Below are 24,893 nucleotides of genomic sequence, written 5' to 3' on the forward strand. Positions count from 1 at the left end.
AAATTCAATGCTTTTTGGCAAATTTACCGACTTTTCAGACTTCACCAAGTTCAGTTTTAGAACATTTTCATCATCTGTGTGGATCACAGCAAACTGTGGAAAATTCTTAAAGATATGAGAACACCAGACCACCTTACCTGTCTCCTGTATGTGAGTCAGGAAGCAGCTGTTAGAACCCTACATGGAACAACTGACTGGTTCAAAAGTGGGAAAGGAGTGTGACACAGGTGTATATTGTTAACCTGCTTATTTAACTTCTATCCAGATTACTTTGTGCAAAATGCCAGATTGGATGAATCACAAGCTGGAATAAAGATTGTTAGGAAAAATATCAACAACTTCATATATGCAGGTGATACCACTCTAATGGCAGAAAGCAAAGAGGAACCCAAGAGCCTCTTGATGAGGGTGAAAGAGGAAAGAGAAAAAGCTTGCTTAAAGCTCAAAAAAAAAAAAAAAAAAAAAAAACCAACCCAAAAAACTAAGATCATGGCATCTGGTCCCATAACTTCATGGCAAATAGAAAAGGAAAAAGTAGAAGCAGTGACAGACTTTTCTTTCCTTGGACTCCAAAATCACTGCAGATGGTGACTGCAACCATGAAGTTAAAAGATGCTCGCTTCTTGGAAAAAGAGCTATGACAAACCTAGACAGCACATTCAAAAGCAGAGACGTCACTTTGCTGACAAAGTTCTGTCTAGTCAAAGCTATGGTTTTGCCAGTAGTCATGTACGGATGTGAGTGTTGGACTATAAAGAAGGCTGAGCGCTGATGAATTGATGCTTTTGAACTGTGGTGTCGGAGAAGACTCTTGAGAGTCCCTCGGACAGCAAGGAAATCAAACAAGTCTATCCTAAAGGACTGATGCTGAAGCTCCAATACTTTGGCCACCTGATGCAAAGAGAAGAGCTGACTCACTGGAAAAGACCCTGATCCTGGGAAAGATTGAGGACAAAAGTTGAAGAGGGCAGCAGAGGATGATATGGTTAGATAGCATCACTGACTATCCAGGAGATAGTGAAGGACAGGGAAGCCTGAAATGCTGCAGTGCAAGGGGTTGCAAAGAGTCAGAGAGGACTTAGAGACTGAACACCACCATCCCAGTCATGGTCCCAGCCCTAGGCCACCAGTGATCTGTTTTCTGTTTCCATGGATTGTCTTTTCTGGACATTTCATATAAAGAGAATTGAATATGTGTTTTGAGTCTGCCAAAATTTTGCATAACATTTTGGAGGTCTTTGTACTGTTAATATTTTAGTGGGACCCTGGGTGAAACTTGAATAAGATTTGTAAATATCTGATAGTATTGTATCAATGTTAATTTCTGAGTTTACATAATTGAATTAGAATTGTATAAGATTTTAACATTAGAGGAAGCTGGGTGTTAGGAAATGTGTGCTATTTTTACAACTTTTTTGGTAATAAAATAATTGCAAAGTAAGTCTTTTTATAACTTAAGCTTGGGGTCTGAGTTGTGCACTGCTTATGCTTGTCTATGGTACTGAGAGTGTGGTTTCTTTTCAACAGAATGGTTTGGCTGGCCTTTCCATTTCCAGAGATCCTTGGTGAGCTCAGTTTCCAGGATGTTCTTCAGGGAAAAGTAGGGGCTAGTGCAGGGGCAATGGCACCCCACTCCAGTACTCTTGCCTGGAAAATCCCATGGACGGGGGAGCCTGGTGGACTGCCGTCTATGGGGTCACACAGAGTCGGACACGACTGAAGCGACTTAGCCGCAGCAGCAGCAGTACAGGGGCGTAGGCCTGAGTCACTGAGGCATGGCCTGCAGGGGTTTCAGTTCAGTTAAATCGCTCAGTCGTGTCTGATTCTTTGCAACCGCATGGACTGCAGCATGCCAGGCTTCCCTGTCCATCACCACCTCCTGGAGCTTGCTCAATCTCATGTCCATTGAATCGGTGACGCCATCCAACCATCTCATCCTCTGTCATCTCCTTTTCCTCCTGCCTTCAATCTTTTCCAGCAACAGGGGCTTTTCTAATGAGTTGTTTCTTTGCATCAGGTGGCCAAACTCTTGAAGCTTCAGCCTCAGCATCAGTCCTTCCAACGAATATTCAGGACTGATTTCCTTTAGAATGGACTGGTTTGATCTTGCAGTCCAAGGGACTGTCAAGAGTCTTCTCCAACACCACAGTTCAAAAGCATCAATTCTTCAGCGCTCAGCTTTCTTTATGGTCCAACTCTCACATCCATATATGACTACTGGAAAAACCATAGCCTTGACTAGACGGACCTTTGTTGGCAAAGTAATGTCCCTGCTTTATATATGTTATCTAGGTTGGTCATAGCTTTTCTTCCAAGGAGCAAGTGTCTTTTCATTTCATGGCTGCAGTCACCACATGCAGTGATTATGAAGCCCAAGAAAATAGTCAGTTTCCATTGATTCCCCATCTATTTGCCATGAAGTGATGGGACTGGATGCCATGATCTTAGGGTTTCTTCAGGGGTTTAGGGAGGGGCTTTTTCACTGCCCTTCAATGTTGGCACTTCCAGGGCTGGCTGCTAAGGAGGGTGAGTGGGTGGCTTCTGCATGGAAGGCCTTAGGCTCAACCTCTGTCAGCCTGAGCAAGGTCCAACCCTGAGAGACTGCGGAAGCTCAGAGAGAGGGAGGTGTGGATCAAGAGATCTGGAGAGGGTTTCAGGGGCTGAGCCCACAGCTGTTGCCTGGACATCTGCCCAGGGACTTCCTCAGAAGCTGCTGATAATTAGGCCTCAGCTTCCTGCTGCCAGCTCAGAACAGAGTCTGTCTCGGTTCAGAGGAAATGAGAGCTTGTCAGAGAAGACAGCCTGAACATGTGCAGAGACGCATGGACACACAGAGGCCCATGAACGAGCTTCAAAATAATCGTAAACACCTTGACCCATGGGATCGCAGCATGGAGACACACAGGTTCCTGTGAACACTGGCACACAGCCCACCCGTGGCGCATGTGTCCCACCCTTCAGGGAGCCTGTCTAGGGCTGGAGGAAAGATCAGAGCAGGGGTCCTAGTAGGGGCTGAACTGGTGGAGAGAGCTGGAAGACGCATCCTGCATCTGCTCCCTGGTACTCCTGTCTCTGTTTCAGTCATTTCCACATCACAGAGCACCTACTAACTGCTACGGGAAGACTTGTCCAAAGCAAGCCCAGACTTGGAGACCCACCCCTGCTCCTGAGGAGCTCCCAGCAACCCCAGCTGGTGTGCAGCTGGTTCTCAGGGGACAGTGATGGACAAAGAGCATTCGCTGGGTGTTGAGCAGGTGATGAGAGGCCAAAGGGAATTCTTGGGGAGCCTAACAGGCAACAAAGCCCTCAGGCTGGAACCCAGGCTTGGGCGGCGAGGGCGGAGGTCCCCAGGTCACAGCACCATGATACACGGAGACTCTCCAGTGGGACCAGGCAAAGGGGTGCCAGGGCGTCCTGGCAGCCCACCAGCCAGTGCAGCAAAGGCGGCCCCAGAATCCAGCTGCTCTGTCCCTCCCACAGCATGGCTCGTGCTCGCTTGCCAGTCTGGACTCTGTTGCCACTGACCAAAACCCACTTCAAACCAACTTGAGCAAAAAGGAGAAGTGACCGTTTTACAAAATGGAAAAGCTGAACAGTCAGGGGGTTGTCTCAGGCAAGGTGGCCCCAGGGCTTCAGGACGTAAGCTGCCTCTCTTCTCACAGCCTATCCCTGGGTTGGCTCTGTCTTCCTCAGGATGACGAGAGGCTGGAAGTTGCCCTCAGGAATCTCCCTCCCATTCCGAGTTCCCCTCCCTAAAGTTCTAAGGAAGTTGCCAGGACTCCGGCTCACCATCTTGGGTCAGCCCTGGGCCCCACAGGCAGTTTTGGCCCACGTGTCCGTCCCGCAGGCCTGGGGGTGGGAGGCGGCTGTCCAGGGCTCAGAAGCTGAGTATGGGCAGAGCTGAGGCTTCACGAAGAGGGATGCTGGGCAGGCAGAAATGGCAGGTGACTGTGGGTACCAGGGCCAGAGGCCCAGAGAGGACAGCTTCAGACATCCCAAGGGGGCTGACCAGGCCAGCCCAGTGGCCTTTGGGATGGCCCACGTGCATGGAGCCCAGGCAGCTGTAGAACTGGTGGACATCAGGTTTTCTGGAAGGGAGCGAGGACTTGGCTGTGCCCGTGTGGGTTGGGTGCTTGGAGTACCTTGTAGTCGGAGTTGCATGTTATAAAACAACCCCAGCTGGGGAGTGGGAGATACAGGAGTGGGTTGATAGGGGGCCAGGGCCAGGAGTGCATGAGGGGCCCGTGCCCCGTGGCCAAGCAAGAGGTGACTGGGCAGGGTGCCTTGGAAAGCGGCACAGGGGGTGGATTTGAGAATGAATGGGACTTGGGAAATGGTGGCGATGGGTGGTTCAAGTAGGAGCGTCTCGATTCCTGAGATCCGATCCTGGACAAGAGAAGGTCTGGAGGGCCAGGTGGGATCTGCTGCTATTGTGGGGCCTTTGGGGACACTCGGGTGATCTGGCAGCTGAAGCAAGCCTAGGGTGGACAGTTTGAGTTCTGCCAGCGCAAGGCTAGGCCAAGAAGGGCCAAAAGGACTGGGAGGAGGAGGCTGGGCTGTCCCCAGGCAAACACTCTCTCCTGCCCAGGCTCCATGTGGTCCTGTTTCCGCCTGCTCAGCTGCCCAGGCTGTCCCAGGCTGTGGCCACGCCCCTTCCCACCCACGGCCACTGAGGAGGGGCGGGGAGAGCGGGCCACTCTTCCTCTCCCTGGCCAGCCTCGGAGCAGCAGACAGGGTGATAAAGCCCCGCAGATAACCCGCTCACAGGCCAGCCTGGCCCACCAGAGCCGCCGCCACCATGAAGGACGAGGTAGCTCTTCTGGCCTCTGTCACCCTCCTGGGCGTCCTGCTGCAAGGTAGGCTGGCTCCTGCTCTGGAGGTGGGTGGGCCTCGGACTCCTTCCTCCCTCCAGGCTCTGGGCAGGGTCGGGGGGGAGGGGTGCTGGAAAGGCCAGGCCTAGGTGAGGGACAGCCCAGACTCCCAGTACTCGAGCTCTGCTGGCCCCAGAGGAAGGGATGCTCCAGGGCTGAAGGCCTGGCACTTTCCCCAAGTGGGAAGGGGAGAGGCCCTGGAGGGGTGTCTGCAGGGCAAACTGTGAAACTCTGGGCAGGGACCACAGCTGAGAGGTGCCTGACCTAGGGGATGGGCAGGGAAATGGAAAAGGCTCCTGAGGGATGAGGGAGGTAGGCATGCGGGATGCCTGGCTTGGGGCTGGGGGTGGTCCCCTGAGCAGCATAAAGAGCCCTGGAGGAGGGCAGGGCTTTCAGTGAGAAAGTGGGGCATCCAGCCATGTTGGACTGAGCAGGAGGGCAGGGTGCCAGTATGAAGGGATGTTCTGGTGTTGGGTATAGAAGTGGGACAGCCATGGGCCTGAGGCAGCCCTACTCCAGATGCCCGCTGCCCTCTCCAACTGTCTCTTCTCTGGGTGTCCCAGTGGGAGGACCCCATCCCCTGGCCCTGCCTTCAAAGGCACTCTTTTTATCCTGGAAGCTGGACAGGGTTGAAACCCCCAAAGGTGCCTGCTGAGTGCTCTTTTCAGATTGGCCGTAGATGACACATTCCTGGGACAGACATGCCCTAGGACAAGACACAGCCTGAGGGAGGGGCCCTGGAGCCGCTGAGCACACAGACTGAGTTGATCTCCAGCCATACCAGTGAGCTCACCCATCAGGTGGCCCTGCATGGTGCTGGCAAGGCCACCCTTGGTATTCACAGGGCACTCAGGTTGAGCCCTACAGGAAGCCTGGCACCAAGGGCATCAGAGCCACAGAACTTGCAGGAAGATAGTTGGAGACACCCAGTACTGCAACTGTGTGTGTGGTGGGCACCTGGCCTGCGACCAAGTAGAAGGGTTCCTGTGCACTCAGGCTCTCAAGAGTCAGCCCCCACTCTCTCTGTACCCATGGGTGTCGGAAGGCAGAGGGGCAGAGGCCGGTGGTTTGGAGCTGGACTAGAACAGTCCCAGCTGTTAACCACCTGGGGGCAGAGGAGAGGGTATCTAGACCCTGACTGAGGCAGGGTCCAGAGAGCCTGAACAGAGAAACCGAGGCAGGACCGGACGCCACAGTTTGCAGGCACAGCAATCCAGGAGGCCCCTCCTGGTGAACTCTGTGGGTGGGGGAGCAGGGACGATGGCCACAAGGTGTGTGCTCCCTTGAATCTGGAAGGATGCAGCCAGCTGTGGCTCAGTTGGTAAAGAACCTGCCTGCAAGACAGGAGACCCAGGTTCGATCCCTGGGTCGGGAAGATCCCCTGGAGAAGCAAACGGCAACCCACTCCAGTATTCTTGCCTGGAAAATCCCTTGGACAAAGGAGCTGGGTGGGCTACAGTCCATGGGGTCTCAAAGAGTCAGACAGGACTGAGCGACGAACACTTTGGCTGTCGGCCACAGTCCCTGCCTAGAGGGTGGGAATTGGGTATCTGCTTGCATTTTGCAAGTCAAACTAACTCAGGAGCAAAGTCCTTTCGAGGGCAGGTGTCCTGTGAGGTGTCATCCCTTCCTCCTACACTCATTGGGCTGGACAGGACCTCTCAGAGCCCCAGGCCCACACCCTGCCCTCCCTATTGAGTGTCATGGACACCGGAGACGAGCGGGGTCCGGTGGTCCTCTTATGTTGGGCTTTAAAGGGGAGTCTCCACGAGCAGGGCATGGAGCAGGGATCAGGGAAGATGCGCAGCCAGGCCGGGAGTCAGGATGCGGAGTCTGACTCCTGCAACACCTCCGTCCCCAGCCTACTTCTCTCTGCAGGTGATCTCGGCGCGCAGGGCCTTCCGCGTGTCGCCGCCGCTCACCACCGGCCCGCCGGAGTTTGAGCGCATCTACCGAGCCCAGTGAGCCGCGGCGGGAGGGCGCGGGGTGGGCAGCGAGGCAGCCCCCGGGCGGGCAGGCTCTGAGGAAGCAGGCCGGCGCCTTCATGCTAACCCCGCCCGCACCGCAGAGTGAACTGCAGCGAGTACTTCCCGCTGTTCCTCGCCATGCTCTGGGTGGCCGGCATCTTCTTTCACGAAGGTTTGGACACGGGCTAGGGGCGCGTGCACTGGAGCCTGGGGGTCCCCGCAGCATCGGGCTCACCTCAGCCTGCCCTGCCGTCCCCTCCCCTGCCCCAGGTGCGGCAGCACTGTGTGGTCTGGTCTACCTGTTCGCACGCCTACGCTACTTCCAGGGCTACGCGCGCTCTGCGCAGCAGAGGTGAGAAGCGGGGCGGGGCGGCTCCCCGGAGGTCCGCCGGGGCGGGGAAAGGTGGTAGATGGGCAGGACGGTGACGGCTGAGGCCGCCAGCGGAGTGCGGGCGGGACCGGGCTGCTGGTTGGAGGCGGGTCCCTTTTGGGGTCCAGTGGGCGGGCTCCCGGTGGAGACGGGCTGGTGGGGTCGGGCTGGGCTCGGCGTCCTGCCCCGCCGTCGCTGAGTCCCACTCGCAGGCTGGCCCCGCTGTACGCGAGCGCGCGCGCGCTCTGGCTTCTCGTGGCCCTGGCGGCCCTTGGCCTGCTCGCCCACTTCCTCCCGGCCGAGCTGCGCGCCGCGCTCCTTGGACAGCTCCGGAAACTGCTGCTGAGGTCCTGAGACGGAGGACCCCTGGACGACGGATCTGCAGTTGAGCCGGAGCCTCCTCCAGTTTCTCATTAAAGCGTCCATGACAGGACCCCGAGTCTCTCGGTCGAAATGTGTCGCGCAATGCGGGTTGTAGAGCGTGCAGGGGCCTAACTTCAGCCCGTAGCAGATGAGTGGGCTGCCTGGCGGAGGCGGGGCTGCGAAAGGAACGAGGCCGCCCCTCTCCACCGCCCTCCCCTTCCCCTCGCCCCGCCCCGGGGGAGCTCAGTCAGGTCCTGGGTCCTGTCCTGTTCCCAGACCCCCGAGGCACACGCTCGGGGCGCAGGCGCCCTTTCCCGCCGATGCTCACCCAGGGCTTCTCACTGCGGTCAGTGCTTTCCTCGCCTGTCCCTCTCCTATGAATCCTGCCTCTCCGCTGACCCTCAGCCGCCCTATTCCGTGTACTCTGGCCTTCACAGCCAACACAAGGGACTTTTTGGGATCGGTACTGGGTTACCAGCATCTAGATGCCTAGGTGCCACAGTGGTAAAGAATTCACTTGCTGATGCAGGAGACACAGTAAACATGGGTTCCATCCCTGGGTAGGGAAGATTCCCTGGAGGAGGAAATGGCAATCCACTCCACTATTCTTGCCTTGAAAATTCCATGGACAGAGGAGCGTGGTGGGATGGGGTCACCAGAGTCGGGCGCGACTGAGCACAAGTGTTCCGGGCAACCTGCTGCAGCCGGTAGAGCTGGGAAAGACGATGAATGTAACCAATTTGGTTGATTGGCGTGCTCCAATATTCTTGCCTGGAGAATCCCAAGGACAGAGGAGCCTGGTGGGCCACAGTTTAAGGGTTTGCAAAAACTCAGACAGGACTGAAGCAGCTTAGCACGCACGCACAGGCGCTCTCCGGTGAACGTTTGGGAGTCTTGGGGCCCAGATCTCGAAGGAATGCCCACCAGGAATAGTCCCTAAAGAGGTGGCTTTTAACGAGAATGGAGAGGAGAGGAACCAGGTAACAGCAAAGGCCCTGAGCTGGCTGAGAGACCCTAAGATGGGTCAGAGACCAGGGACTGGAGCAGGGCCTTGGAAACGGGGGTCAAAGCAGGGCGAGACCCACGAATGCGTGGGGAGAGGAGACAGGGGTGTGCCTTTGTTTGAGAGGCGGGTGCAGGCACTTCCATAGCTATGATGGGTGCTAGGGGGAGGGCTCTGAGGAAGGTCATTTTGGAAGTTGGCGGGGGGTCGACCCAGATTCCACACTAGCTCCATCAGTTACCTAGTTACCAAGCCGCCACTCCCAGGAAATGGAGGCTAGGTCGTGCTGGGCCATGCTGCAAGGCAGGGGCGCCTGATGATACAGCCAGAGTAGAGGCGAACACGTCATTAACCCTTTATTACAAGGAACGCTCTTATAGAAGTATATGTGGACTTAACGTGAAAAAATCAAATGTATCCAAGAATAAAAAACACAGCACATAAAGTAGTATATGCATTCCAGTGTTCGCGCCAGAGACAGTGGGTGTCCAGGAAAAAGCTCTTCTAAAACGGCCTGGCCCAAGGGGGCCAGGAGGGAGCGGCTCCGGGCGGCGCGCCGGCCTCAGGCACAGTGTAGGCGCCGCCTGCCTCTTCCCCGCGGCCGGCGGGCGGGGCAGCACCAGTTCCTGGGGCCTCCGGGCCAGCGGCCACCCCAGGCCTGCGGAGCGCGGTCCCAGGCACAACCCAGCAGACTGGGGCAGCCATGCCTGGCCCTCCGGGGGCAGCGGCGACATCTCAGGTCTCCCGGGCTTCAGGACCAGCTGAAATGCACCTTGGAAGTCTCAGCTTAGTCAGCCTTTTTCAGGAAAATCTGGAAGAACCAGGCTCAGTGTCAGCTGGGGTTTCAGGGAGCGCTGGGGTTTAGCTGCTGGGTACAGCTCCCCATCCCCTGCCCCATGTCACCTCGCTCAGAATGACCCACACAGGTGAGTCTGTCTGGATGGAGAGGCGCAGTGCTTCCAGGGGGCCGAAAGCAGGGTCCACTTCACCCTGTGCCACGCCCTTGTAGAAGGAGCCTGGGGGAGCGCAGCAGTGAGAGGTGGCCCCAAGAGCCCTGCTCATCGAGCCTCGCCCCCACCTCCGCTCGGTAGCCCCTCACTCACCTATCTGGAGGTAGCCATCAGGGCTCCGAGGGTACTGTAGAGTGACCGAATGGCCCTCCTGCAGGGCCTCCTTGTCTGACTGGGGGTTCTGGGGGCAAAATCAAGGGGCTGAAGCCGGTGGCTGTGGGAAGGGCAGGCCTCAGTGCACACCCACCCCCCACCACACTCACATCAAAGGGCAACACCTCCACAGACGTGTTGAACAGCTTGTCCTCTGGGTGCTCGATGTTGCCACTACGGAAGAAGAACCTGCGGCCAGACAGGCCTGTGAGCTGCTGCAGGGGTGGGGCACTGCCTAGGCATGACACCCAGCAGAGAAAAGGCCAGGCCTGGGCCAGGACGGCAGTCGGTGGTGAGAGGGGAACAGGAAGGAAGGCCAGGGTTCTCCAAATGGAGGAAACAGGCAAGTGTTAGACATTTTTTTCCTTCTCTATACAAAATTAAAAGGAGGTAAAATTCTGTGTTGCCATGACACCACCTGGTTCCACCCGAACCTAACTTTTCTCAAACCTTGAGCTAACCAATGTTTTTCTTATGGAAGTGGTTTTCTTAAGCCATGTTAATGAACTATGTATTTACCCTAGACTGTGTCTTTCTTCAAGTTGATTCTGCTTAAGACTCAGACCAGTAGGGGCTCAACAAACCGGAATATTTTACTCACATTGTTCTCCTAATCTATGTTAATGAAGCTACGTATTTACTCGGAAACCTGCCTTTCTTCATGATTCATGTCAATCGTTTTATGGCCAGGGATGACTCACCTGATGCCAATGTTATCTCAAAATGCATGTTGTGGGTGAGGGGCCTGGTGCCACCCTGAGTTTTGAGACATCTCCTTTCTCTTAGCAACCTGCTGATAGGTATGTAACATACTGCTAAAAGCTAGCAGGGGGCAACTCTTTCTGCCCTCTTCTGATGCCTATGTCAGAAGCTTTATCTCTTTTATACTTTAATAAAACTTTATCACACAAAAGCTCTGAGCGATCAAGCCTTATCTCTGGCCCCGGATTGAATTCCTCTCCTTTGGAGGCCAAGAATGCCGGAGTCTTTCACGGCTCAGCAACAGCCTTTCAGTGGGCCCTGTGGTACTGGGCCAAGTTGGGCACCACCCAAAGCAGTTGTTGGACTGTACAAGGCAACTTACTCATAAGGCCGATGGTGACCGGCAATGTCACCAAGCTCCTGCGGGCGATGCTGGACTTGCCTTTATGAAGTAGCTACTGTTCCTTTTTGTTTTGTCCTCACCACATGCAGCTTATGGATCTTATTTCGCCAACCAGGGCCTGAACCCGGTTCCACAGCAGTGAAAGCCTGAGTCTTTCCACTGGACCACCAGGGAATTCTGTCGCTACTGTTCTGAGCTACACTTTTCAGATAAGAAAACCTAACAACATTAAATAATCTGCTGGGGGGTCACAGAGGGGAATCTGTAGGGTCAGAAAGTTGTGGTGAGGCTTGAACCGCGGTAGCCACCCTCCCCCTCCCCCAAAGTGGGTCTGTGGGCGCTGGCACTGACCGCTCCAGTCGCAGCGGCTGGAAGAAGCGGAAGCGGATGAAGTCCCCTGCAGAGGGCGTGAAGGCCCAGAAGAAATCCTCGTGCAGGTAGGCCTTCTCCAGGGTGAAGTGCTGGTACGTCTTGAGGCTCGTGCTCACCTCTGCTGGTGGGTTCACGTGCTCCATCCGCAGCGCATGCTTCCCAAAGTCCTTGTCCTGGTGGCGGAGGGACACAGGTGCTCGGTGGGCCCTGGGCTGCCCGCCGCCTCCTTGCCTGAGCTCGGCCCAGGCTCTGCTGTGCTCGACCCGCCCCAGGGCGGCACCGCCCACCTTCAGTTTCTGAATCTTGCCCGCCAGTGAGGAGTGAGTGCCCACGTGCTGGAAGAGGGAAGGCTTGAAGCGGATCCGCAGGTTGGCCTTCTGCCGGTCGCAGTGCTTCTGTGGAGGGAGGGTGACACACGGGCTGAAGACAAACTCTCCAGCCAGCAACAGTCTCCTCCTGTCGGGCGCACGATCACCAAACAGTCCCTGAAGGAGGCTGCTGGCTCCACCGCCCCGCCCGCCTCTGTGCAGGCCCTGCTCACCGCATCCTTCTCAGGGTTGCAGACCTTCACCCAAAGAATGTGGTCCAGGAGCCAGTCAATGGGCTTGTCCCGGTAGAACATAAGGATGAACTCCACAATGACGCTCAGGTCCAGCGACTTGAACATCTTCCCTGAGGGTAGGAGTAGGGGGAAAAGGGTGCTGAGAAGGCAGCTCTGCCCTGACCTACTTCCTCTTAATCCCTGTGGGGGACTCTGGGGAGGGTCCCACAGCAAAACCTCTGGCTGGCTGCAGGCAGGTGTGGGTAAGAAGAGGGCGGATGGGCTGGTGAGCCCAAACATCTTGATGCAGAGGGGCAGGCAGGAATAGGCCAGGAGGGGCTACAGCGGGCACTCTAGGAAAAGACTCAGAGCCTGACCTGGGCTTGGGAACAGGGCAGGGGGCTGAGAGCTGATGACAGAGATAGAAGTGGGCTGGAGAGAGATATTCTGGTCAGGCCAGTTGTGCAGGGAGGGGGCTGGCACACCAATGAAACCCAGCTGGGAGAACTCCAGGATCATCCAGTCTTCCGAGGGCTGCTGGAGTGCAAAGTTCTTCATGGTGCTCAGGTAGTTGGGCTTGGCTATGATGTCGTCTTCCAGCTGCACAGTGGTGGGAAGGTAGAAGGGGGCCAGGACTCAGGATGGGCACAGGGAGGGCAGGGCTCACCACCCAGGCCCGGGCAGGGGGAAAGGGGGCCAGAGCAGGGAATCAGTGCTCACCTGCACGTAGTAGATGCCTTTGGACTGTGCATACATCATGAGGAAGCAGTAATCAAGGTTCTGTTTGGTCCTCCACCTGCGGACCAGGGGAAGGGGCCTCAAGAGCTCAGACCCCTCCACCTCCAGTGTGGCCACCACAGAGGCCACTGAGTGGGTAGCAGGCACCCCCCATGCAGCGGTCCTCCAATGGAACGATGGAGGCAGTGCAGAAAAGGACTCGGGACTCAAGACACCCACAGGCTAGGTTCCTTAGCACAGGGGGGCAGGTGGCTGGGGGCACAGGGAGAGGGATAGGACTAGTACCTGACTCTCTCCTTGGGGTCCCCAAAGGACTCTCGGAGGCGGGAGAAGTCAGGGTAGAAGTGGGGGGAAGGGGAGATGACTTCCAGGAGCCCAGAATGGATCTCCGTAGGGAACCTGGGGACAGGAAGGCCCAGTGAGTTTGCAGACTCCAGGGACCAGAGCAGGGGCAGAGCTGAGCTAGCTAGACCCCGTCCTTTACCTAAAGCCCACCAGGCAGACATCCCCCGATATCACACCCATCCTGCTGACACACAGAGGCTTCAGAGGGGTTGGGTCATCTCTACATACCCACCCCCACAGCCAAGAAGGGAAGCACCCTTTCCCACAGATGGAAGGCTCCTGCCTGCCCAGCACCTCACAAAGAGTCCTCCCTTCACCAGCCTTGCTGGGCTGCCAGTACTCACAAGGCCTTGATATTCTCTGTCACCAGCGAGGTATACTGTGGGTCAGTCTGTGGGAAGACCAAGTGCCCTCCCTGAGTCAGGCTGTCACCCCAAATGGCCTGGAAGAAAAGGCTGGGGGAAGGACAAAGCTCTTTCTCCCACCATCCTAAAGGCTAAGTAAGGCTGGGCCTAGGGGCCATAGGTGCCTCAGAGAAAGCCCTTCTCGATACCTGGGGCCAAGGGGTGGGGCGGACTAGGTAACTTCACATCCCCAGGAGGAGAACGTAAACTGTCTCTTTCAATTTTTTACCTTGGCAAGTTTGTGAATGAAACCAACTGAACTTTGAGTCTCCTCCTCTGAAACCCTGCAGCTTTCCTCTCCCCGCTCCTTTAGGCCGCGCCCTGCACTGAGCGCCCCGGCCTGGCCCCGCCCACTCGCCTCTGCAATCAGCACCACGATGACGGAGTCCTCCTTCTCCTGCGGGCTCAGCTCCGAGATGAGTGAGTGCAGCGTGTCAGTCAGGTAGGAGTGCACCTCGCGCCGCACGCTGGGGATGCCCATCACCACCGACACTGTGGGGACGCGGAGGGTCAGCCCCGGGCACACGTGGGGATCGCCCCGCCGCCCGCCTCTCGCCTCTCCCAGGCCCCCTACCTCCGGTGCGGCCCTGGCCCACGCGCACGGCCGGCTGCAGGCTGCTTTCCTTGGCCAGCAGGTGTGGCAGGTGGTGGAAGACAGTGGGCAGGTGCAGCACGTGCTTGTGCGAGACGTTCCACGGCTTCAGGCGCGGATCCTCTGGGGGGGTCGGGAAGGGGCAGGTCAGACAAAGAGCTTAACCACCAGCTTCACGCCCCCACTGCGTCCCGCTCCCGCGCCTCACCAGGTAGGCGGCCCCAGGTGCGATTGCTGTCTCCATCTCGCAGCGCCTGTCTCTCGGACATGGCCCTCTTGATCTCATCCAGCACCAGGTTGAGCTCCTTGGAGCGCTTGAGGCTCTCCTGCTCTGCTGCATGCAAGCGGTCACGCAGGGCCAGGAACTCCCGCTGGTAGACGTCCACCACATCACCTTGAGTGGTGTGCACGCTGTCACCAGGGGGCAGCCTAGAGCTGACCCGCTGCCCCCCGAGGGTGTCAGCACACACATCTGTTCACATCTGTTCTCATGCCTGCTACATGTGAGTCCCATGGGCTTACATAAAAGTCACTCTGCAGTCACAGTGACACTCACACCTGCAGAAGAAAAGCCTCCACAGGGGGAATTAGTCCTCTCTAGTGCAGGCTGCAAGATCACTTCCAGGCCCAGGTGGGACAAACTAAGCTGGAGGTGGAAAAGCCTAGGACTGAATTCTCTCCTCCCAGTAGCTCTCACAGCCCCTTCCTGCTTCTCCTTGCAGCATCTCCTCCTTCCAGGAGGCAGGACATCCAAGGACCCATCCAAGACCCGCCTTCCTCCAGCAGTTCTTATGTTGAGGCCAGCCTTCCCCTGTTCCTTCTTTCAGCCTCTGCACTTCGCTTCCCACCCTACTTCACAGAGATCACAGGCAGCCCCATCCCCAAGGCTCCTAGGGGACAGAAAACCTCCCTGAACATCCCCTCCTATCCACCAAGTAGCACGGAGCCCCGGATACGCATTCACCACTGTCCCCATGGCGGTCATTCTACACTAGACACCAGCTCTGGATTCATAATCGCACATAGTGGGGGGGTGGGGAGACCACTGCAGTTACAGCTCCCAGTGCTCAGAGGAACAAAAGAAGTTGAAAAACGAGTCACAGGTCCCTCAGCAAGGCAACAGCAGAGAGGGAACACAAGCTCTGAATGCCCTGAGGCCTGCTTCTCTGAAGAGCTGTCCCAGGCCTGAACCATGCCACCCAGAGGGACCTGGATCAGAACCTCCAGCGGGGTCCCATCTGCAGGCTCCGAGGTGGACATGGGCCTGAAGCAGCACAGAGGTGGGGCTGCCTGACAGTGGACAGGGAGCCCTAGGGTGTCAAGTACCTGGCTCCACTGGCCTGGCAGGGCCGAGCCATCAAGCATGAGACAAAAACAACAGTGCTATCTGCTGCTGCTGCTGAGGCAGCCAGGTCCTGCCAGGCTGTTCACTCTCAAGGCCCTTCGAATCTGGCTTTTGCCCTCCTTTTTTGCTATCACACACACTGCCTTTTCCTCGTCTGACGTCTATGCTCTCACACATGCTTGTTTCATCTGCCTGGGATTCCCTTTTCTCTTCTGGGCCTAATGAAAGCCCGTGGAGCCTTCAAGGCCTCAGTGCAAAACTCTCCAAGTCTCGGAAGCCTTCCAGATTTCTCCCCTCTCATCCTCAGGCAGCTCTTATATTCCTTGATCCCTCAGGGGGATCACAACCCCCAGAATGCCCTGGGATGGTGTCACTTCGCCACAACCAGATACTCCAAAGGTCATGACCAAGGCAAAATTCGGTCATCCCAGGACACCCCCTTCTGTAGCTAGGGCAGAGGCCTAAGTGCTAAGTTCTGGAAAAAGAGAAAGGAGCAGCTCCTAGGAAGGACAGAGAGGCCTGAGCGGGGAGGGGGAGAGGGGGAGAGCAGGGGAGCCAAGCAGGTCCTTGATAAGGCACTCCAAAGTCAGAAGCTTGCCCCAGTCTCCCTCCCCACACACTGCCCCTGGGGCCAAAGGCCAGGCCACTTCAAGCTTCTGTGCTCAGAACAGCTCCACTAGGGAGGGAGTTAGGAGTCAGGTTACCAGATCTTTGAGGCTCTGCTCTGGGTTCTGAGGCCAGGTTACCCCAGAAACCTGACCCTTTAAACAGGGAGCTGGCCACCCCCATCACTCCCCTGACCAGCGGCCAACAGGAAGTTTAACTGGGGAGTGCTGAGGCCCAGTAGGATGTGGTTCAGAGCTGCCCAAGCAGGTAGGTGGCCTCCCTCCTGCAGTCTCCACCTACCTACCTATTGTCCCTGATGCCCACCCCAATGATACTGGCTATACCCAAGGAAGCCCCCTGCAGCGGGGCCCTCTGTGAGGTGGAGGGAGTGTAAGGAGGCCTCACTCTCTCTGCCTGCTGCCCTGCTCCCCCACGCATGGCCTTCTCTGATTTTTAAGCAGGCTGAGCTCTGTCCAACCTTAGCCTGTCCTAGGTGGACCCAGAGGTGGGCTCTGCTGACCTGAATCACCCTGACCACTGAGGCCTGGGCATAGCCTGCTCCCTACCCTGGTCCTCTTGCCAGAAGCTTTCCTCTTTCCAAGTCCTGGGGGCAGCTGTGGTCACACTACTGGAGGCTTTCCTGCGCCTCCCTCTACCAGAAGGCAAAATAATCAAGATATCTGAGGCCCACAGACCACAAGCTTCCCTTTGGGTCCCTCTTCATTAAAGAAACAGATTTCAAGGTTGAAGCAGGAGTACAGACCTTGTGCCCTGTACTGAGGGATGGAAAAATAGGCTCAGAGAAGCACAGACAGGTGCCGGGCCCAGTGAAGGTCTGCTCTTAACCTGCAGTGGGGCAGAAGCATGGAGAAGGGGGCAGGTGGCCACCTCCTCTCCAGGATTTGCTTCCACTCTCCCAGGGGTCAAGACGGGCATCCATCATTGCTGAAGTCTAAGAGAGAGGACAGCCTAGACACGGGGAGGGCTGTGTGGCTCAGGCTAATCCCCTGGAGAGTCTGCTGTCTTCCCTGGGGACCTTTCGCAGGGCTATAACCGGAGCATTAGTGGAGCTGATGCACAAATTTTGTCAAGGCTGGATGTGAAAGTGAGCCTGGAACCTGCATCCAGGGTCTTGCCAAGGCCTATGTGTCCTTCCTGGCCCTTGGCTTCCAGGATGCCACCTGCTCCTACTTTCCTTTCTCTCTGGCTCCCTGCCCACCTCTTCCCTTCCCTACAGATCTGGGTTCCTCTGCTTTTCCTCTAAGCATCCCTGCTGGGGCCAGCCTTCTCCTGAGTTCTGTATTCACTACAAACTGGAAGCCAAGGTCCAGTCTGGTCTCAGACTTAGTCTGGCTTCCCTACAGGCTTAATACAGTCATCTGAATGTAAAAATGAGAAAGGTTCATGTAAGAGCCCAGACTCAGGCTTCCCTTCAGGCCTTCAAAGACCAGATCCTACTGGGCCCCCCAAAAGAGTAGCAGCCCTCAGTAGGGAAGGCCCAGGTGACCCTCTTGTCACATGTCACAGGCTTCTGGGCTTTCAGGCCCCAGGGACAAGGACCCTGCATCTGAACCCCACTTCTTTGACCAGGCTCCTGGATGCTTCGCTTAGGGAGCTGCTACTGCTGCTGCTAAGAAGCTTCAGTTGTGTCGGACTCTTTGCAACCCCATGGGCTGTAGTCTGCCAGGCTCCTCTGTCCATGGGATTCTCCAGGCAAGAATACTGGAGTGGATTGCCATGCCAAGAGATCTTCCCGACCCAGGGATCGAACCCGCATCTCTTAAGTCTCCTGCATTGGCAGGCAGGTTCTTTACTACTAGGGCCACCTGGGAAGCCCCTAGAGAGAGTAGGCCTAAATGGAGCCATGGGTATCTCCCTCACTCCCATGCTCCTGGACACTGTGGCTAGTCAGACTCACAGTCTGGAGTCCTGGCACAGGTGGGGGTCTGACATTGCAATTCCTGACATCCAGCTGAGAGCATGCGGCTGCTGCAAGAGGCACCTAGGAAATGTGGCTTCGCCCAGGGCAGGGTGCAAGGGCTCATTACTTCACTCACAACTGAACAAATGTGCCCCAGCCCATGAGGTACGGCCCCACCTTGGCCTCCAAGCCAGTCTGCCTACGTGGCCACTCTGCTGAGGGTCCAAAGTGTCCTCCCCTAGGTGACACACCTCACCTACACAGAACTCTGCCCCAGACATGCCCTTCCCTGGGTCGAACACTCCACATACAGAGACCTACAGAGAACTCTGCTCCAGCCGTGGCCTCCATGTACCAAGTCCTAGGGTTCTCCTTCCAGGCCTTCTGGTGCCCCAAGGACAGCCCAAGCCTCCACCCAAACAGGGCTGGGCTGAGCTGGGCGGGCAGGAGCCAGGTGGGGACACGGGGACGTCGAGGGTCAGAAAGGCTCCTTCTGAGGCCTCCGCTGGGGACAGGGAAGCAGGAGGTGGGGGCGAGGCTGAGGTCAGCAGCCTCAGCCCGAGCCTGCCTAGGCCTCCTGCAGGGAAAGCTAAAGGCAGGAAGGAAGCAGCTTTTCCTGCTGCCTCTGGTGCTGCAAGCTGGGTCGACAGAGGCCTGCGAGGGCCTCCTCAGCTTTGTGCCCTCAGCAAACGCTCCACTCAGCCCCATCCATCCCAACCAACATGGAGCCAGTGCTGCGGTCTGCCCCCTCAGCCCGAAGTGTGCTAGTAGACTCGGGGGTCCTCGGCGGTGGACTGGCTAGCTGGAGCAAACTTCACGTGAGGCCACATAAAGCAAGTTAACCGGTAGCCAGGTGGGCTGCTTCTGAGGCCCCCAAGGCACCCCGCAGGCCAGCAGCCTGAGGAAGGCTTCCGCAGCGCCCGCTTCCCCGTGGAGGAGTCCTGGGGCCAGAGGCTCCGGAGGAGCCGGGGCGGAGCGGTGGTGGGAAGTGACAGTGCCGCCTGCGCGGCCGGTTGCCACTTCACGCGGCTCTCCGGAACGGGGCATCCATGTGCCCGGAGCCGGCGAAGCCGCCTCTGCCCCTGTGTCTCCCTCCCCTCTCTGAGAACTCTGAGGTCCCCGCTCGCCAGAGGGGGCGACCCGCCCCAGCGCGGGCAAAACTCGCCGAGGCCAGTCCCGAGCGCCCGCCCGGCCCCCGCCTCGAGGCCCAGCCCCGGGCCGCGGAGAATTTCGTTTCTCCGGCAGCAAACAAGTGGGGCGCGCAGGGAGGGGCGTCCCCCCGCGCCGGCCGGCGGGGAGGGGGCGCCGGCGCCGGCTTCCGGCCGCCGTCCGCGGCGGGCGCCCGAGCCCCGCTGCCTAGGCCGGCGCCCGGGGCGGGAGGGGAGCGGGGCAGCGCCGGCGGGGAGGGGCTCACCTTTCTGGCCGCTGAGCGCCGCGTACCAGGAGAGCGAGAAGAAGGCGCACAGGCAGAAGAGCAGCAGCGTCAGGAAGGCGCCATTGCGGAGCCTCATCTCCTCAGGTACGCGGTGGGCGCCGGCGGGGCCGAGGCCGCATGGCCCGGGGGGCCGGGGCCGGAGCGCCGGGACCGGGAGGCTGCAGGGGCCCCGGCCCCGGGGCGGGGAGGGGCTGCGAGCCCGGGGCCGGGCGGAGGTGCGGGCCGGCCTGCCGGGCTGCGGACCGGGCCGGGCGCCGCACCGCCGGCTCCTCCAGGCTGTGGGAAACGGACGGCCTAGGCTCGGCGCTCGGGCCGGGCCGGGCCGGGCTGGGTTAGGCTGGGCGGCGAGAGCCGCGGCCCGGCCTGGATCCCGGGCCGCCGCGGAGTTGACTGCGAAGGGCGGGGCGGCCGGGACTTAAAGGGGCCGCATCACCCGCTGCCGACACCGGTACGCGAGGGGCGGGGTGGGGGACGAACGCCCGGGATCGCGCCGGTCCGCTTCGCGGCCGCGGCCCCGGCCCCGCGTGCGGGCTTAGACGTCCTGGACTTCGCGGGGTGCGGGTGGCGGGCCCTGGGCTCTGCGCTCAGGTAGGTCGAAGCAGGGACCTGCCAGCCTGTGCGGTCCGCTGTGGTGGCGGCGTGCGTCAGTCCCCAACCCCTTCTCAATGTTTTCCTTATGAACTTCTCCAACCCATATTTGGACCTCAGTCGGGTTAACTGACGACCCTCAGGCCCCTGTCCCAGGTCTGAGGGGTTTAGGCAGAAGTGAGACAGGCCGGGATCTGGAGCCCTTAGCTGCGGTGCTTGCACCTGCACAAAGGTCTTATCCAGCAACAGAATACAAAGACGCTGCTGCTGCTGCTAAGTCACTTCAGTCGTGACCGACTCTGCGCGACCCCATAGACGGCAGCCCACAAGGCTCCTCTGTCCCTGGGAATCTCCAGGCAAGTTACTGGAGTGGGTTGCCATTTCCTTCTCCAATGCATAAAAGTGAAAAGTGAAAGTGAAGTCGCTCAGTCGTGCCCGACTCTTAGCGACCCCATGGACTGCAGCCTACCAGGCTCCTCTGTCCATGGGATTTTTCCAGACAAGAGTACTGGAGTGGGGTGCCATTGCCTTCTCTGACAAAGACGCTACAAGGGACTAAAAGTTACTGTGTGAGTGGGCAGTGGGGGCAAATTATGAACAAGATATAGAAAGACCCAAAACCACAACTGCCACTTCTGAAGAGCCACGAGCAGAAACAGAGTACTGTGCATGCCCCTTGCACTTGGCCTGAAGCATGGGCAAACGGTCTAAGCCACCCCTCCTGACTAACCCCTAGACACACCCCTACCTTCACCCCATGTAAGGAACCAGGTTGCCCGCCCCCCCCCAACCCTCAGGAGCCAGCAAGGGACCCGGTTACTCTCCCTCACTGCTGCGCTAGCAAGGACCCCAATAAAGCCTTACCTGAATTTCTTGTCTCCCCTCTAGTCAATTTCTGTTGATTCAGGAAGGCCGAGAACCCAGATCAGTAGCAGATTTTTGGCACCCAACTTGGGACAGTTGTCCGCTTCCCAGGAGAAGATCTGGGCACCTGAGGGATCACCATTGGTGACAAGTGATCACCTGAACCTCACTTCGTCCCACCTGGGGACTCATTCAGGCAAAGCTTAACCCTTCCTCTTTGTCTCTTTCACCTTGTTATCTCTCTACTTCTTTCTTCTGTTCTACTCCTCTGTTGTATCCTTCTGGGAGAGTGGACCTCCTGCAGCTAACCACTGCTCTCAGCCTGTGGCTGGCAACAGCTCACCTTGACAGGTGACAAGCAGAGGTGGGAGAGGCTGGCCTAACACCGCGCAAACCTCGGTCCAGTGGGCTCTCCCTGACGGGAGATTTAGGATAGTGAGTGAGGTTTAAACGTATCATGTAGGGGCTGGAAGGCCTATCCTCCCAGTATTCTCACCTTTATTTTCCTGCTGTTTTTTTTCCCCAGTCTTTCTGCTCTTTCACCCTGTACCTCTCCCTTGATCCTTATATCTGCGCTCGCATCCCTGTTATCCTGAAAACTTGTTTGTGTCAAGCTCTGTCACTGGTACATGTTAAATAAGGATCTTCATCTTATGCAGTTTTGCAAGTCTCTGCTAAAATTGTGGGCATGATGGAACACTAAGCCTTGAAATTCAAACACAGCCCACATTGCCTGAGACTCCAGCCTTGGGTTACTTAGACATTAAAGAGAAAAAAAAGGGGAGATGAACTTGCATTTTCCCCTCCTCTACCTCTGCCTCTGCAATGTAACTATTTTGCCTGGGCTCTCAGGAACTTTCTGATCCATCTGTAGTCCCCCAGACTGAGGAAAAGAAAAAGAGACATTTTATTTTGGGAGAATTACACCTCTTTTTTATTTAGGATGATGGTGAAGATGATCATGATGATGTAAGCTGCAAGTGTACAGCATTATAAAATAACATCTGTATATACTACAGAGTGAGCACCCCTGTAAGTTTAGTCAGCATCCATCACCATGTAGCTCCCCCCTCACCCAGTCCCTTGCCCTCTGGTAACCACTGATCAGTTCTCTGCTGAGTTAACAAACTGATTTGTCTCAACAAATCTGAGTTTGTTGCTATTATATTATTTGTTTGTTGTGTTTGTTTTTATTCCACATGATTGAAATCATAGAGTATGTGTCTTTCTCCTTACTTATTTCACTTAAGACCCTCAAGTTCCATCCATGTTGTTACAAATTGCAAGATTTCATTCTTTTTTATCTTCTGAGAAGAAGATGAACATCTCTTTATCCATTTATCCATGGATGCACACTTAGTTTACTTCCATATCTTGACTGTTGTAAATAATGCTGTAATGAACTTTGGGGTGCATTTATCTTTTTGAATAAGTATTTTTGTATTAAAAGAGACCTTTTAAAATTCAAGCAGGAAAACTAAAAGATCTCTGATTCTGTTGTCTGTCTTTATGTAAAAATTAACTTGTAAATGAACTGTATTTAATTGGCTTAAAAGAAACTGAGTCCTCATATACATACTCAGAAATATAAAACTCACCAGAATACATTCCAGATACATATGATCTGGGAGATAATATTAAATTAATATTTGGTATTAGAGCTTGGTTTTAAGCTTGTAGGCTTAATTAATATAGACCTATCTTTAGAATCATGAACATTAAATGTAATACTTTTTTTTTTTAAATGTAATACTTTTATTGTACTTAGGGTTCAGTTCAGTTCAGTCGCTCAGTCATATCCAACTCTTTGCGACCCCATGAATTGCAGCACGCCAGGCCTCCCTGTCCATCACCAACTCCCAGAGTTCACTCAGACTCACGTCCATCAAGTCAGTGATGCCATCCAGCCATCTCATCCTCTATTGTCCCCTTCTCCTGCGCCCAATCCCTCCCAGCATCAGAGTCTTTTCCAATGAGTCAACTCTTTGCATGAGGTGGCCTAAGTACTGGAGTTTCAGCTTTAGCATCATTCCTTCCAAAGAACACCCTACTGGAAGTTAATAAGTGCATATTATTGTTAATAAGTGCATATTGTTATAAAATCTGTCAACAGGGAAAATAACCTGATATGATTACATTTTTAAGTAAAGGTTACTGAGGTAAGAGCTTTTTGGTAAACTCTATAGGAATAATTCTTTACCAGCTGAGCTACATGTTTTGGAAATATCCATCTAAAATAGTCTCTCCACATTTTGATAACTTGAAACAAAATTAAGTTAATAGGAATTCATTGAGGATCCAGGCCATTTCAAATAAGATGAAATATTGGAACATTAATTGCTAAGCAGATCCAAATTTACTCCTTTGCTACTTTTGTCTTCTTATGAGGGGGAAACTAAAGATGTTTGAGTATATCAGACACATAGCTTTTTTCTTATTTAAAAAAATTAATTTATTTTAATTGGAGGCTCATTACTTCACAGTATTGTAGTGGTTTTGCCATACACTGACATGAATCAGCCATTGGGTGTACATGTGTCCCCCATCCTGAATCCCCCTCCCACCTCCTTCCCTATCCCATCCCTCAGGGTCGTCCCAGTGCACAGCCCTGAGTGCCCTCAGACACATATCTTTTACCACAGACCACATTAAGGAAAGAAGTTCTTCTTTCGGAAGATGCATGTTTCTAGAGGTTATGGGATAGTCCAATCAGGGAATGCTAATGTAAAAGATAGGTCATGGTTGCTTAAGGAAAGTAGGATGTGTGCTTTCCGTAAAAGAAGGTATGTGGAATGGAAATATGTTTTGTCCTGCTGCTGCTGCTGCTAAGTCGCTTCAGTTGTGTCTGACTCTGTGCGACCCCATAGACGGCAGCCCACCAGGGCCCCCCATCCCTGGGATTCTCCAGGCAAGAACACTGGAGTGGGTTGCCATCTCCTTCTCCAATGCATGAAAGTGAAAAGTGAAAGTGAAGTCACTCAGTCGTGTCCGACTCTTAGCGACCCCATGGACTGCAGCCTACCAGGCTCCTCTGTCCATGGGATTTTCCAGGCAAGAGTACTGGAATGGGTTGACATTGCCTTCTCCAATATTTTGTCCTGGAGTTTGTTATTTCTTCTTTTTTAAATTAATTTTATTGGAATATAGTTGATGTACAATGCTGTGTTAGTTCCAGGTGTGCAGCAAAGTGAATCAGTTATACACATACACGTGTCCACTCTCAGATTTTTTTTCCCATGGAGGCCATTAGAGTATTTAGTTTAGAGTTCCTTGTGCTGTACAGTAGGTCCTTATTGATTATCTATTTTATAAATAGTAATGCCTATTAAGTATTTTGATAGAGGCAAGCAGTCAGAGATTTCACAAAAACAGTACTCTATAGCAGGGAAACCCAACCTCCAGGATCTAATGCCTGATGATCTGAGGTGGTTGTTGTTTAGTCGCTAAGTTGTGTCCAACTCTTTGCGACCCCATGGACTGTAGCTCACAAGGTTCCTCTGTTCGTGGGCTTTTCCAAGCGAGAATACTGGAGTTGGTTGCCATTTCCTTCTCTAAGCTTGTTATTTCTGAATGGGGAAAGAATAAGGGACAAACCCCCTGATCCAAGCAGCTGCACTATTTTCGTGCTTGATCCCTTCTGAGGCAGAGCTGCTAGAGGCTACAGAAGGCCCTAAGTGCTTATATTTCCTGCTCCCCTGGCTGCCAGCTCTCCTGCGTCCCTGGCACTGCCGGGGTCCCTGCAATCCAAGCAGCTGCGCCATCTCTGTATCTGGTCCTCACTGGACACACCCAAGTCCTCCAGGGAAGCCTCTGGAGCAAACTACTGTGGACAACCCACATGCAGAGGTGAAGGTAATATCACAATTGAACCCCAGGGGCAGTGTGACTAAGGAAGAGGATGGAAAATCTTCCTACCAGCTGTACAAGCTGCAGATTAAACCCACATGGTTAACGAGGCAGACTCTGTATCTATGGAATATATAAAAGGACAATGAGAGTTCCCATAAAAGTAAACGCAGTAGCTCTGGCAACTGTGGACACTGGAGAAAAGAATACACAGGAGTAGCGCCAGATTAGAGTCTGAGCTGTCCCCACAGCAGGTCCAGAGACCAGCCCAGTGTTGGAGAGCATCCTAGGGAAGTGGAGGTGGACTGTGACTCACAAGGGAAAGGACGCTGAGATCTGAGAAAAACATTTATTATTACTCATGTTTTGATTGGTTCTGTGATTGGTTCTGGACTTTTTTTTTTCTTCCTTTTTTTTACCCCCTCTGTTACTGTGGTTGTTGATTTTATTATTA

The 24,893-nt window shown here is 55.2% G+C and overlaps 3 protein-coding genes across 4 annotated transcripts in view; 2 read left to right on the top strand and 1 right to left on the bottom strand.

Moving 5' to 3' along the window:
* Nucleotides 1-4,683: 4,683 nt before the first annotated feature.
* Nucleotides 4,684-7,641, top strand: LTC4S (leukotriene C4 synthase). The gene is made up of 5 exons (XM_005893434.2): nt 4,684-4,856; nt 6,733-6,832; nt 6,940-7,010; nt 7,109-7,190; nt 7,421-7,641. The coding sequence occupies exons 1-5, from the start codon at nt 4,799-4,801 to the stop codon at nt 7,560-7,562; spliced, it is 453 nt and encodes a 150-aa protein (XP_005893496.1). The 5' UTR covers nt 4,684-4,798; the 3' UTR covers nt 7,563-7,641.
* A 1,276-nt stretch (nt 7,642-8,917) lies between these two features.
* On the bottom strand, nt 8,918-19,533 carry MGAT4B (alpha-1,3-mannosyl-glycoprotein 4-beta-N-acetylglucosaminyltransferase B). Of its 2 annotated transcripts, none has more exons than XM_070373491.1 (15): nt 19,121-19,533; nt 14,043-14,205; nt 13,817-13,957; nt 13,601-13,734; nt 13,183-13,229; nt 12,779-12,892; nt 12,476-12,551; nt 12,241-12,355; nt 11,756-11,886; nt 11,502-11,609; nt 11,194-11,387; nt 9,848-9,926; nt 9,678-9,765; nt 9,478-9,590; nt 8,918-9,385 (listed from the first exon to the last, which is right to left on the bottom strand). In XM_070373491.1, exons 2-15 carry the CDS (start codon nt 14,101-14,103, stop codon nt 9,362-9,364), a joined length of 1,425 nt encoding a protein of 474 aa, XP_070229592.1. In that variant the 5' UTR covers nt 14,104-14,205; nt 19,121-19,533; the 3' UTR covers nt 8,918-9,361. The 2 variants fall into 2 exon arrangements, with proteins under 2 accessions (XP_070229592.1, XP_070229591.1); XM_070373490.1 differs by having other exon boundaries at nt 14,043-14,228.
* Nucleotides 19,207-24,893, top strand: part of SQSTM1 (sequestosome 1) — a 71,103-nt gene continuing 65,416 nt past the window's right edge. The window contains exon 1 of the mRNA XM_070373493.1: nt 19,207-19,225. The gene's annotated coding sequence lies outside the window, so the exon portion shown is untranslated. The remainder of the gene's footprint in view (nt 19,226-24,893) is intronic.

The sequence above is a fragment of the Bos mutus genome, chromosome 7 (assembly GCF_027580195.1).
Source record: "Bos mutus isolate GX-2022 chromosome 7, NWIPB_WYAK_1.1, whole genome shotgun sequence".
Taxonomy (NCBI): domain Eukaryota; kingdom Metazoa; phylum Chordata; class Mammalia; order Artiodactyla; family Bovidae; genus Bos; species Bos mutus.

What these genes read in the sequence shown, in the direction of transcription:
- MGAT4B (XM_070373490.1), bottom strand. Translation starts at nt 19,217, where the DNA reads ATGAGGCTCCGCAATGGCGCCTTCCTGACGCTGCTGCTCTTCTGCCTG. An exon ending in GGCGCTCAGCGGCCAGAAAG is followed by an intron (nt 14,229 to 19,120) that starts GTGAGCCCCTCC and finishes ACACCACTCAAG; the next exon opens with GTGATGTGGTGGACGTCTAC. An exon ending in AAGGCATCTACTACGTGCAG is followed by an intron (nt 12,356 to 12,475) that starts GTGAGCACTGAT and finishes ACCACTGTGCAG; the next exon opens with CTGGAAGACGACATCATAGC.
- LTC4S (XM_005893434.2), top strand. Translation starts at nt 4,799, where the DNA reads ATGAAGGACGAGGTAGCTCTTCTGGCCTCTGTCACCCTCCTGGGCGTC. An exon ending in CCTGGGCGTCCTGCTGCAAG is followed by an intron (nt 4,857 to 6,732) that starts GTAGGCTGGCTC and finishes CTCCGTCCCCAG; the next exon opens with CCTACTTCTCTCTGCAGGTG. An exon ending in GCGCGCTCTGCGCAGCAGAG is followed by an intron (nt 7,191 to 7,420) that starts GTGAGAAGCGGG and finishes TCCCACTCGCAG; the next exon opens with GCTGGCCCCGCTGTACGCGA.